The 11,728-nt window shown below is 50.1% G+C and overlaps 2 protein-coding genes across 3 annotated transcripts; both read left to right on the top strand.

The window, feature by feature from the left end:
- The first annotated feature begins 1,099 nt into the window (after positions 1–1,099).
- LOC133345266 (atypical chemokine receptor 3-like) lies at positions 1,100–8,523 on the top strand. The gene is made up of 2 exons (XM_061555879.1): positions 1,100–1,264; positions 6,803–8,523. The coding sequence occupies exon 2, from the start codon at positions 6,831–6,833 to the stop codon at positions 7,959–7,961; it is 1,131 nt and encodes a 376-aa protein (XP_061411863.1). The 5' UTR covers positions 1,100–1,264; positions 6,803–6,830; the 3' UTR covers positions 7,962–8,523.
- A 702-nt stretch (positions 8,524–9,225) lies between these two features.
- On the top strand, positions 9,226–11,627 carry LOC133345267 (atypical chemokine receptor 3-like). 2 transcript variants are annotated; one of them, XM_061555881.1, is made up of 2 exons: positions 9,226–9,266; positions 9,599–11,627. In XM_061555881.1, the coding sequence occupies exon 2, from the start codon at positions 9,637–9,639 to the stop codon at positions 10,615–10,617; it is 981 nt and encodes a 326-aa protein (XP_061411865.1). In that variant the 5' UTR covers positions 9,226–9,266; positions 9,599–9,636; the 3' UTR covers positions 10,618–11,627. The 2 variants fall into 2 exon arrangements, with proteins under 2 accessions (XP_061411865.1, XP_061411864.1); XM_061555880.1 differs by having other exon boundaries at positions 9,256–9,293.
- Positions 11,628–11,728: the final 101 nt, after the last annotated feature.

The raw sequence follows: 11,728 nt of genomic DNA, 5'->3' as shown, positions 1-11,728 counted from the left end.
AATCGGGGATGGACTTGCTGTAATGAAAGCATTACAAGGTTGTGAGTTAACTTGACTTCCACTCCACTTTTTTGGTTGACTTTGAATCAATATGCGCTTGAACAAGTTAGTTTCCATCCATCTTAACGGAAACCCCAATGTGTTAAAAAGTCGAACCGAAGATCTGAACTAACTGCAAATTTCCACGAACATAAGCCAGAAGCATGACCGAAACTAAATAACTTATCTCGAAACAAAGGATTTTAACCGGATCAGTAGTTGTTGAGTCTTTCGATACGAGGCCCTTATTGTTGGGGCAGGTATTGTCATATAATGGGATGGGCATGGGAAACCACCACGACGTTTACAAACGTCACAGACTAATTTTGACCTCGTGGAGCTCCAGAACCGGTTTTAGACGTCACTCACGATAACCGTGGCCGGGAAATCGAACCGAGAGGGCCAGGTTCGTATCGCAGTGCGCGCTCGCCGCTCCACCTGATGGCAGCAGGTCACGGGACAAAGGTTTTGTGTGTCGACTGCCCGAGATGTCACGCGCAAAAGACAAAAATCCCCCGTCTAGTCTCTTCCAGGTTCCCGAGGCAAGTGCTGTTAGCGAGCACCTATGAAGGTCGGCACGGCGCACCACACCCGGCCGCCTTCGCCTCCCCAGCGGCGATGTTTATACACGACACCAGGTGCTCATTTGAGGCCGAGTCGACCTAGGGGTGGGCCCAGGACCGGTTCAGATAATCGTCACTGGTGTTGGCCACGATCAAGAATCGAACACGGGTCGCCGGGTTCGTAGCGCAGCTCGCTAACCACGATACCACCGCTCCCCGGGACCGGTTCAGATAATCGTCACTGGCTTTGGCCGCGAGCTGGAATCGAACTCGGGTGGCCGGGTTGTTCGGGAGCTGTAGCGCGCTAACCGCGGCGCCACCGCTCCACGCATCGCACATCAACGACAGCACGCGAGGTCCCCCCTCACTCCCTCCCTCTGTTGACTCATCCAAGCGCACCCTTGCACCCCCCCTACCCGCCTCCGCCAATAATGACGTCTGTGGATGGAGGTTTCCTCCTCCTGCCTTTCGCGTGAGTAACCCAGAGCAGAGAGAGACCCACACACACACAGAGAGAGAGGCACCTTGTATATATACCCCGAGCCGAGTCGAGGGTGGGTCGCCGTGGATCGATCGAGTGCTCGTGTATTTATTGACAGGGGGCTCTCTCACCTGGTGAAGTTGGGTTCACCTGGACACCTTTGGAGCCAGCACCAGTAAAGGTATGTTCTGTGCAACACAGCCCGAGCCACAGAATACGAAATCACAGCGATTCCACTCTGCTACTCATGACGCCGTGATTTGGGCTTGACCATCCGAATGTGAAAATCGCAGTCGTTGCTTTGCCACTCAATCAGCCGCACGAAAGAAGAAGATACAAAAAGCGTTGTGTTTTTTTTAGTTGTATATATACGCACACACACATACAGTTATGGTTATGCAGACGTAGTTGTCCGTACGAAGATCCCGTGATGGTTGATGGTTGGCACACTGGAACTGCATTTCAATTCATAGGACGCCGAAACGATTGCAGTTGAAGCAATTGGTACCCATTTATACCCAGTGGTATAACTACCCAGTGGCGTCAATGGGTACACCGGAGTCAATGGGCAGGCAAGGTCATGGCGTGCGGTGTGGTGGGGTAAAGCGTGGGTGACTCCCGCCTCTTGAAACGCGTGTGGCCCAGCGGCAGCATTGGAAAACTTCGACCATACTTCACCGCGCTGGTCAATGAGGGTCGGATTCCGATGGTCACACAGTGAGACTTACAGCCAACAGTGTCACCTGCAAGGGGCTGTAAGTTACACTTATACTGTGTGATAGTTAGTGTGTTGTCATGTGAAGCCCTTTGATACATTGTTTTATATCAGCGCTGTAGTGGCCGTGTTTGTGTCTATGGATACCGGTTAGATGGGCCATAGCACATGAAGAAGGGTCATTGCCCGAAACGTCGCCGATTATATATTTGTATTTATTTTAAGACAGTGTTATTAACGATTGCGTCTATACGCACTTACTACAGATCGACTGTTTTTTTTATACACCGCATTGGATATAGCGTGACTGATAATTCGATGAAGTCACGGTATACTGTATATCGTATCAAAGGCGAAAGTCGATATCAGGGTCTATATCTGGAGGTAGGCGAATGCTCTTTTGAAGGTGGACCTTTGTTCATCAGAACACAGATTGGCAGTCTGTGGTGGGGGAGAGGACACACTGTTTTGATGTGTTCGTGTGATTATTCACTTCGAGTTCGATTTAATTGGGTTGTTTGGAGCAAAAGCAGTGAACAAAAGATGTGTTATGTCATTGGTTTACGTTTTCTGTGGGCCAAGAATGTTAATGACTCGCTTAACAGAAACAGTATTTGTACTACTCCAAAAGCAATTTGGCCAGGGAATTACAGTATTATCATTAGGTTGACAACGTTCGCTATGTCGTAATTATATGTTAACAACAACAAAAAAGGCTAAACGTATTTGTCAATAACACTGTTGGCCTTTAAAGGAAACACTTCAATCGGTGACATGTTGGGCAATACATCTTCTTGGAAGCACGCAGAGAGGCAAGAGAAGACGGTGGATAAGAGTTGGAGTCTGCACTTTACACCTTGGGACCTGATAAGAATTAAACAATATTTATTTTCCCTGAAGAATTGGCATATGAAGTCACCTATTACTAGCTATTGAGTAACAGACAAGCCCTTCAATTTGTACTCAAAGTAAAATGACAGCATGCTTTTGGCAACGTGATTATTATTACTATTTTCACATGTTGGTGGTGGTGAGTGGTGGCACGTTGTTCCAGTACGCCTCGAGTCGATTCCAGGCCACGGCTACCAACATCAGTGGCGACGTGTGGTATGTGAACCGCACCGAGATCATGGCCCTTTAAATTTCGATTTAAAGCTTTCGTGACTGCAGAGATTAATCTTCTTGGTTCTTTCGGTAAAGTCACGTAGAAGGGAAATAATAAAAATAAAACATAATAAAATACAATTATTTCCCTTCTACGTGACTTTACCGAAAGAACCAAGAAGATCAGACTCTGTCTCCTCGACAGACCTGTTCTCCACCTGAGGACGGCTACTTGCGTTGTGGCCGAAACGTCGTGAGAATTATTTTATTATGTTTTATTTTTATTATTTTATATTTCCATTCTACGTGACTTTACCGAAAGAACCAAGAAGAAGATCATGGCCCTTTGTTTTACAGCGTCATTTAACAACGTGCGGTGAAATCATAGCCACTGCTGGCTTACCACCACACCCCCCGGCATAAACGTGCCCCTTGTGCGAAAACCAAAGCCTACCGAATGATGTCACATCTCCGGCGTGCACTCACTCGTGTGTAGCTGGTTTCTTTTTGCGCGCGGTATCATAGGATTTGCATGAGGTTCAGTGATGCTCTTATTTGTTGTTGTTGCTGAGTGGGAAAAGGAAACCGCTTGTGGGGGAATAACCTAGGATTGAAGTTTTCGAGACTGCAGAAATTATACTCATTGGTTTTTTTACCGAAAAAACGCTTGAGGGGGGGGGGGGGGTTAAGAAGCCGAAACGTCCAGATCTTTTTCTCTCTGGAATGGATTTTGTTTTTTTTTAAAGAGGTATTTATCGTTAGGTCGTTTAAAGGAGAACCACTGCAGCTTGCCACACGAGAGCAAGTAAACCATTTTAGAGATGTGGTCTGAAGAAGGGCCATTGCCTGAAACGTCGAAAATGATATATACATTAGAGATTTTATATATATTAGTTGTAATTACTGGCGAAACGTCGTACTCACATTGTAAATGTTGTGGCTTTGCTTTCCAACACACCGGTGTGCTGTACTAGTGACGAATTGGCACGTTCTGTTTACGTGACAACCCTTACTAATTTACTGTGCCGGATAGTGACGGGTTTAACGACACTTTTATATATTTACGCGATCTAACCCAACAAAAACCTATATTATATACATTCGAGATATTTACAATAATGCAGTGTTGTTGACAACTGTGTTGAATTTTAGGTGTTTGAAAGTACACAGTTATTTTATTTTTAAATTCTCAGGGCCATTTACATGAGTGATACGCAGTGGTTTGTGCATTGCACTCAGAACCCAGATTCCTGACTTCCAAGAATCACAGCCACAGCTATCGGTCCTGCTCGCCCGCCGGCGTGGAAAGCATTGGTGTACGGGAGTGCACACTGAGTGTGCTTGGGAGTTTTACATCAATTGCACCCATTGCGATCTTGTGCTGGGGAAATCCTTTCTTTCAAATGCATTCCTCAAACCCCTTGTGGCCACGCCCTGTACAATGTTCCACACTATTCACGACGTTAATGTATAGCCCCTGCCGCGTAATGTATACAATCTAATGTCGACTGCGCAGTGTGGTTGTCACAAGCCATGGTTGGTTGGTTCACTGCCTGAGTGTGTGTACGCGTAACAATACTAACAACACCACTCACAGCAGTGAAGAGAGGCGCTTTTCCAAAGCATCACCTTAATTCACCGAAGCACGTGAGGAATGCACCCGTTGTCTGTTTAAATATTCGCAAAGAAGTCACCGTACATCTGTTTATTGTTTCTGCACATTCATATAATAATTTTCCTATGATCGGTGAAAAAAATACAATCAACCCGAGCCCACTTACGCTCGCAGGGGATGTATGATTTCACGCTAATTTATGCCTGTGCAGTAGCCTGGTCACTCGACGCGTGGTTAAACAAAACAACCCAGACACTTGAAGATCGACAATACATTCCAATCGAATAAGGCAGTTTACTAGATGCAGTGCTCGTTAGGCAACAACAAAAAATCAACGCATTAGTAAACAACACCGCCTGTAAAGGAACATGTAAACTGGACACTGGACAGTAAAAAAAACGGGTGACGTTTTGGAGCTAATGGACAATATTCGTAGGTACGAAGAAGGGTCATTCCGCGAAACGTCGTTTATTTCATACAATTGTTTTCTTTTTAAGGCAGTGTTATTCTTGGTTCTTTCGGTAAAGTCACGTAGAAGGGAAATAATAAAATAATGAAAATAAAACATAATAAAATAATTCTCACGACGTTTCGGCCACAACGCAAGCAGCCGTCCTCAGGTGAAGAATGAAACACCACCAAGCTTGGAGCGTATATTTAAGCTGGGTTGGAGGGGGAAAAAGAGCGCCTTGACAAAATAATTTGCATATCAAGAGAAATTTTGCACATTTATGGGAAATGCGTAGGAGGTGGGCGGGGGGTTTGTGTTGAGTTTGCTGTTACGTGCGCTTGAGCACCACTGCCCACGCAATTCTCTATCCACTGGCAGAAGTGGAATTAAATGAGTTTGGTTGTCTCGTTTTGCCATCAGCAATGTCAGTTCCGTGGGCGAAACAAAAACTTTAAGTCGTGATGGATTGGGGGTTTTCCTTGTGCGTATGACTGATGACTTTTTGACACTTCCCGTGTGAACAATTCCCCCTCGATTTTTAAGATCCCATTTGTCACGGTGATTTAAAGAGACGTCGTCGAAGATGGAACAAAAAAATAACATGCAAATAAGGGAGTCCCCACTGTTAAGGGTGTAATTACAAGCTACGCGTGTCCAAAAAAGTGGGGATTTGACTCATGATGTAAAGATCTCACAGCTGCCAGCAAGCAGGTCTCTAACGAACACTTGCCATGTGATATGTGAGCTTGACTCTGCATAATAAACAGCCCATCGACACGCATTACCTTTTGTTGCGCTATAGTCCTGGCGATAAACTTCTTTAATGTATTTCTGTGATTGCCTATAGCTATGCACTGAAGATGACTCGGCTAACGTTAATGCGCGGTGTGTGAGTGACTGTCGAATGGGGAGTGGTGGTGCAGTGGTTAGCGCGCTGCACTGCCACGAACCCCTGCGATCCAAGTTCGCGTCCCGCTCACGGCCAACACCAGTGACGATTATCTGAGCTGGTCTTGGGTCTCCCCTAGGTCGACTCAGCCTCAAATGAGTACCTCGTGCGGTGTGTAAATATCGCCACTGGGGAGACAAAGGTGGTCGGGCGTGGTGCTGGCCACCCACGCCATCGTGTGCTGTGTCGGCCTTCATAGGTGCTCGCTGACAGCACTTGTCCGAACAGTCTGTTAAGGCTATATGGGGAATCTTTGTCTTTGTTGTCAAATTGGGAGTAGCGGTGCAGTGGTTAGCGCACTGAGCTGCCACACTCCCCCCCCCGCGACCCGGGTTTTGATTCCTGCCCAACAACCAACATAAGTGACGAATATCGGAACCGGTCATGCGCCTCCCCTAAGTCGACTCAGCCTTAAATGAGTACCTAGTGTGTAAACATCAGCACTTGGAGAAACAAAGGCGGCCGAGCCCGGTGCTGGCCACCCACTTCCCACTATACCGTGTCGGCCTTCATAGGTGCTCGCTAACATCACTTTCCCCAACAGTCTGTGTAGGCTATACGGGGATCTTTGTCTTTGTGTAGTCAGATGCACTATATGTAGTCTATCCTAGATCTGGTATTTATACTGGTAGGAACCTCCTGGTTATACCAGCGCAGAGGGGATTATTGTGTCCGTCCGTCGTGCATCCAAAAATGGGAGGGGTGGGGCTGGGTGGAGAGGGGAGGGTGGGGAGGGGCTGGGTGGGGAGGGGCTGGGTGGGGAGGGTGGGGAGGGGCTGGGTGGGGAGGGGAGATTGTACCCCAAAAAACAACCTCTATTATGGATCATGTTGGCCGCGAAAGCCTGCCACGTGTTAATGTGCCGTGCGTCTATTCTCTTTGCAGGCTGCGAACACACAGAGACAACTCCAACATGGACCTTACTCTTGACTTTGACTCGGAAGCCTTCTTGAACTTCACCGACTACTGGGATCTGGAGCCGTTGTGCAACGAGTCTACGGACGCAAACTGCAGCTCTTCCTACAAGCACTTCGAATGCCCACAGGTCCTCAATAAGGGCGCCATTCTCATCGGCATATCCATCGTTTACCTCTTCATCTTCGTCGTAGGAGTCGCAGGCAACGTGGCCGTGTTCTGCTTCAACGTGTTCTTTCACAAAAACAGGTTCGAGACTCATCTGTACGTCGTCAACCTCGCCATTTCCAACATCTGCATCGTACTCGTCATGCCCGTGATGGTGGCCTCGTTTTTGCACGACGACCAGTGGCTCTATGGCAACTTCCTGTGCAAGCTCACCAACGTCACCTTCAGCGTCAACTTGTTCGCCGGCGTGTTCTTCGTGACCGCCATGAGCGTCGACAGGTACATCACCTTCGTGCACTTCCACGAGGCGTCCAGCCGGCGGAAGCAACGCGCGCGCCTCCTGATATGCGCCATCGCGTGGCTGCTGGCCGTGGTGGCGTCGCTGCCCGAGATCATCTACATCCGAGCCGTGACAACTCCCAACGGCGAGACCCACTGCCGCGCGGACCTGCCCCCGGACCACTTTTTCAAGTGGATGGCTGGCATCACCCTGCTGTACAACACGCTGGGCTTCCTCGTGCCCTTCCCAATGATCGTCGTCAGCTCGGTGCTCCTCTACCGGGCCATCGCGTGGCACGGCCTCTCGGAGAGGAACAACGGCCGCACGATCGTGCTGGTGTACGCGACGGTCTTCGCGGTCTGCTGGACGCCCTACCACGTGCTCTTGCTGGCGGACGCGCTGGCGCTGCTGCGCGTGCTGCGGTTGGGCTGCGCGCTGGACGAGGCGCTGTACGTGGGGCTGCACGTGGCGCAGTGCCTCGCCGTGGGCCAGTGCTGCGTCAACCCCGTGCTCTACTGCTTCGTGGACAAGCGGCGCCGGCAGGAGTTCATCCGCTCAGTCGTGGTCAAGTTCAAGGCGAGCACCGCCTCGCACGACCTGCTCGCGGAGGACTGCACCTATGTCACTCAGAACACGGAATGCGCGGTCATACTGCCGAACCGATCCGAGGCGGACCGCTGACTTTGAAGCCAGTTTGTCTGGAAAAATTCAAGACCCCCCGCACGGTGCACGCGATTACCCAGTCATAGATACGGCTTGTACCCAAATGTAAAACTTTGCTGCTTAAATTGTCAACTGTATTCTATGATGTGTAAAGAATGACCAAGTAAGAGTTTGCTCGCCGTGAGAAAAACCTGTAGATGCTAAAATACTTTTTATATATATAAAATGTCGCATTTATACAGAGTGCTTGTATGTAATACTGGATAATATTGGTAAGTAAAATATATTTTACGACATGTATTTTCTAGGTATGAGACAAACAGGACTAAAAAGCAATGGTATACATTTCCCGAGCTGAACTTTTTTTATTGTATAGAATTATCAATTCCATAATGAAGACTTATTTACAAAATAAAGACTGGAACGCCAATGTTTAATAACTACAATTTAAAATACTCGAGAGAGACGATGAACGTTGTAACGGATCTACTGTTACAAATCATTCAACATTTCAACTATTGGATCGTAAAGATACTGCACGGTTTTCGAATAAAAAAAATAAACCCTCTTTGGAATCGCACGAATGGAGTACTGTATTCAAGATATAAACAATATACAACTATATTGAGGTTGGTTACTCATAACGAGCTGTAAGTTGTAACAACATGTGCTGTAGAGCCATTCATAGTCTTACCCATTAATGCTATTTCAGATTATCAGTTCAATACCTTAACTGGATAAAGTGAAATAGTTGTTGGGGGGGATGTCTCTGCCTCTGCTCCCACATGTGCCGCTGGACGGGAGGTGATGGGTGGGGGCTTGGTGATGTCATCATCACACTGGGCGTGGCTTGTAGGGGTTTCCCACCTTCAGGAGGCACGATGCCGTCGGGGCGAGCACAATTTTTAAAGGGACCCAAGAAATCGACCGCAACAAAAAAAATGCGGATTACTCAATTCACTCCATTGATCGACTTCATCGTCGCAGCTACATTTTTGTTTTACCATCGTCCATCAAATGCAGAAGGATGTCCGTTTCTGTCTCAATACAGAAATTTCAAACACAACGTGTGTGGGATGGGGGGGGTGGTCACTCTGCAGACGCAAGCAAAGTTGTCATTCGGGCTGCACTACCAAGGGGGGTGCAGCAGGGTACGGCTGGATGACGCTAACGTCTCGCCAAGGCCACGGTGGGGGGGGGGGGGGGCGGAGGGGCTTGCTTCATCACACATCTGACGAAAGCGACTCACGCAACATGCTGCTTCCTCGACCCCCCCCCCTGCCAAACCACCACGTCATTACGCAGTGGGGCTGCATGACCAAGGTACGCGCACATTTGGTGGAAACAAAGGTATCCATTTAAATGCCAGCGTAGGATTTCTGTGCGTGACCGTCGTTGAATGTTTGGAATTTTGCCAGAGAAATTTCGTCGGAGAAATGTTGCCAGAACTTCTTCGAATCCGCAAAGCTCAACAACGCGTTCGTCAATAACACTGCGGCCCTCCTGCCTGCATATGGAGAAGAATCACATGAGGCAATTGCCCAAAAGTCGCCTAATATCAACGTTTTAATTTTAAGGGCAGTACCGCCAAATAATGTTTGATTTGGTCCGAACTTAGGTAAGCCAGATATTTATTTCGCATCGTTCCTTTACAGGCCAGTGTTGAGGCGCTACCGCTAGCGCGCACAATACCATGGATGAAATCGAGCCGTGGGACACGACCTCGAATTACTCCTACTTGGACCCACCGCTGCCGGACGTGTCCGACAGAGTGTGCGACTTCCTCGACTGCCTGCCGTGCAAGACGGTGGACAACGACGCCTTCAACACTGGAATCTCCGTCCTCTACGGCGCGGCGTTTGTCCTCGGCCTCGTGCCAAACCTCGCCGTCCTGTGGCTGCTGGCCACCGACCACCCGCCGGGCGCCCGCGTGTCGACAGCGCTGCTGCCCCTGAGCCACACCGCCGCGTGCCTATGCGGCATCTCCACGCTGCCGGCGCTCGTCGTGGTCACGCGACACGGCGTCGGCCACTGGCCGTCGGGCGCCGAGGCCCTGTGCAAGCTGCTGTTCTTCACGTTCGAGCTCTACCAGTACGGCACTGCCCTCTCCGTGGCCTCCATGGGAGTGGAACAGTTCTCCACTTTCGGGAGCGGGACGGTCGCGAGGGCGTCGATGTGCGCCGCGTCGTGGCTCCTCGCCCTCGGCGCTTCGCTGCCCAGCCTCGTCGTCGTGACGGCGGCGGGCGGCCAGAGGTGCGAGCCGGACCTCGACTTCGAGAGCGCGCGCACGTGGGAGGCGGCCGTCGGCGTCCTCGGCGTCTCCTTGGGGTGCGCGACGGCCGTCGTGGTTTTCGCGTCGTTTTACATCGCCGCCCGCAGGAACCCGGCGTTCGACTGCAGCGGGCGGCGAGAGCTTGCGCGCGTTTACTTCTGCTTGTTCTTGGTCTGCTGGCTGCCGTACCACACCCTGCTCTTGGCGGAGGCGCTGAAGTCGGCGGATTTCTTGACGTTTAACTGCGTCGCGGCCGAGGGGGTCTTCTACGGGAAACAAGCCGCGCAGTGCCTGGCGTTCCTTTACAGCGGCGCGACTGCGTGGGCATTCGTCGTTTTGAAATACGCGAGGCCCGCGCGACAAGCAGATGGCACGGCGCAAACCGCCCTTGCCCTATCTTAGGCGTGGATGTACGGACGTTGAACTTCAATCACAATGTGCACGTAGCCAGCCCGTGCTGATCAGATGAGGTGCAGAGTCAACGATATGATCGGCGCGACTTCCTCCCGCGTTTGTAACCTCCGCTTGCGGTGCAGTGGTTAAAAGCCGCTGAGCGACAATTTCCGGCGACCCGAGTTTGATTCCCGACCACGGCTAACATCGGCGGCGGGCGATATCCGAAGCGGTCCTGGACCACCCTCCGCCTGGGTCGCTTCGCCAACCCGCACTGAACCGGCGTGGTGAAGTATGGTCGTACGACACGGGGCGGAGAGGAATCCATCAAGTTGTGGACTGGCAAACGGCCGGTACAGTTCTTATGTCACGACCGTGGTTAGGCTGCAAAGCAAAAAAAGACGCGGCGAATGGTTACACGAAGACTTAAAAATAATACACCGAAAAGGCTGACTTCATATTCAGAGGCTCCCCAAGGCCTTTTCTAATTCAGCCGCATGCAGCCTGGGAGTGGCGGGGTGCAACTCTTTACATCTTCATGTACGTTACAAAAGCATTTAAATAGATACATTGTCACGACTGCAAGTGTCCCATGTGTGCCGATGGCAAGACAAACGAGCGAATGCGTTCGGAAGGAGAGCATTACGGTATTAATGAACGAGGCTTGGTAAAACGCGACCGTAAATCAACAGTGCTCCTTGGGTTGGGAAATCAACAGAGTTTTATTGGGATGAAGCAAGCAGCCTTCTTCCGCGAATTAAAGATCTGCGGGAAGATAATGCCTCGGGCTGACGTGGCGTGAAGCCACGTGAGGGGTCATGGCGATAATCTCCGGCCCGCCAGCAAGAACTGCGGCTCTAAGCATCTCGTTGCTTTCACTGATCCTGGGTTCATTTTCTACGGCTCATTCATATTTATTGATTTTTAAATTCAGCGTGTGTGTGCAACAAAATATATATATGCTCAACCATTAATACTGGTAGGAACCTCCTGGCTACACCAACCCACAGGGGATTATTGTGTCCTGTCCGTCGTGGAGGGAGGGGCTGGGTGGGGAGGGGCTGGGTGGGGAGAGGAGGGTGGGGAGGGGCTGGGTGGAGAGGGTGGGGCTGGGTGGGGA

The sequence above is a fragment of the Lethenteron reissneri genome, chromosome 21, assembly GCF_015708825.2.
Source record: "Lethenteron reissneri isolate LAM-NWPU_2019-01 chromosome 21, ASM1570882v1, whole genome shotgun sequence".
In the NCBI taxonomy this organism is placed as follows: Eukaryota; Metazoa; Chordata; class Hyperoartia; order Petromyzontiformes; family Petromyzontidae; genus Lethenteron; species Lethenteron reissneri.
Note: the sequence above shows the minus strand (reverse complement) of the source record. Positions and strands in the feature narration are given on the sequence as shown.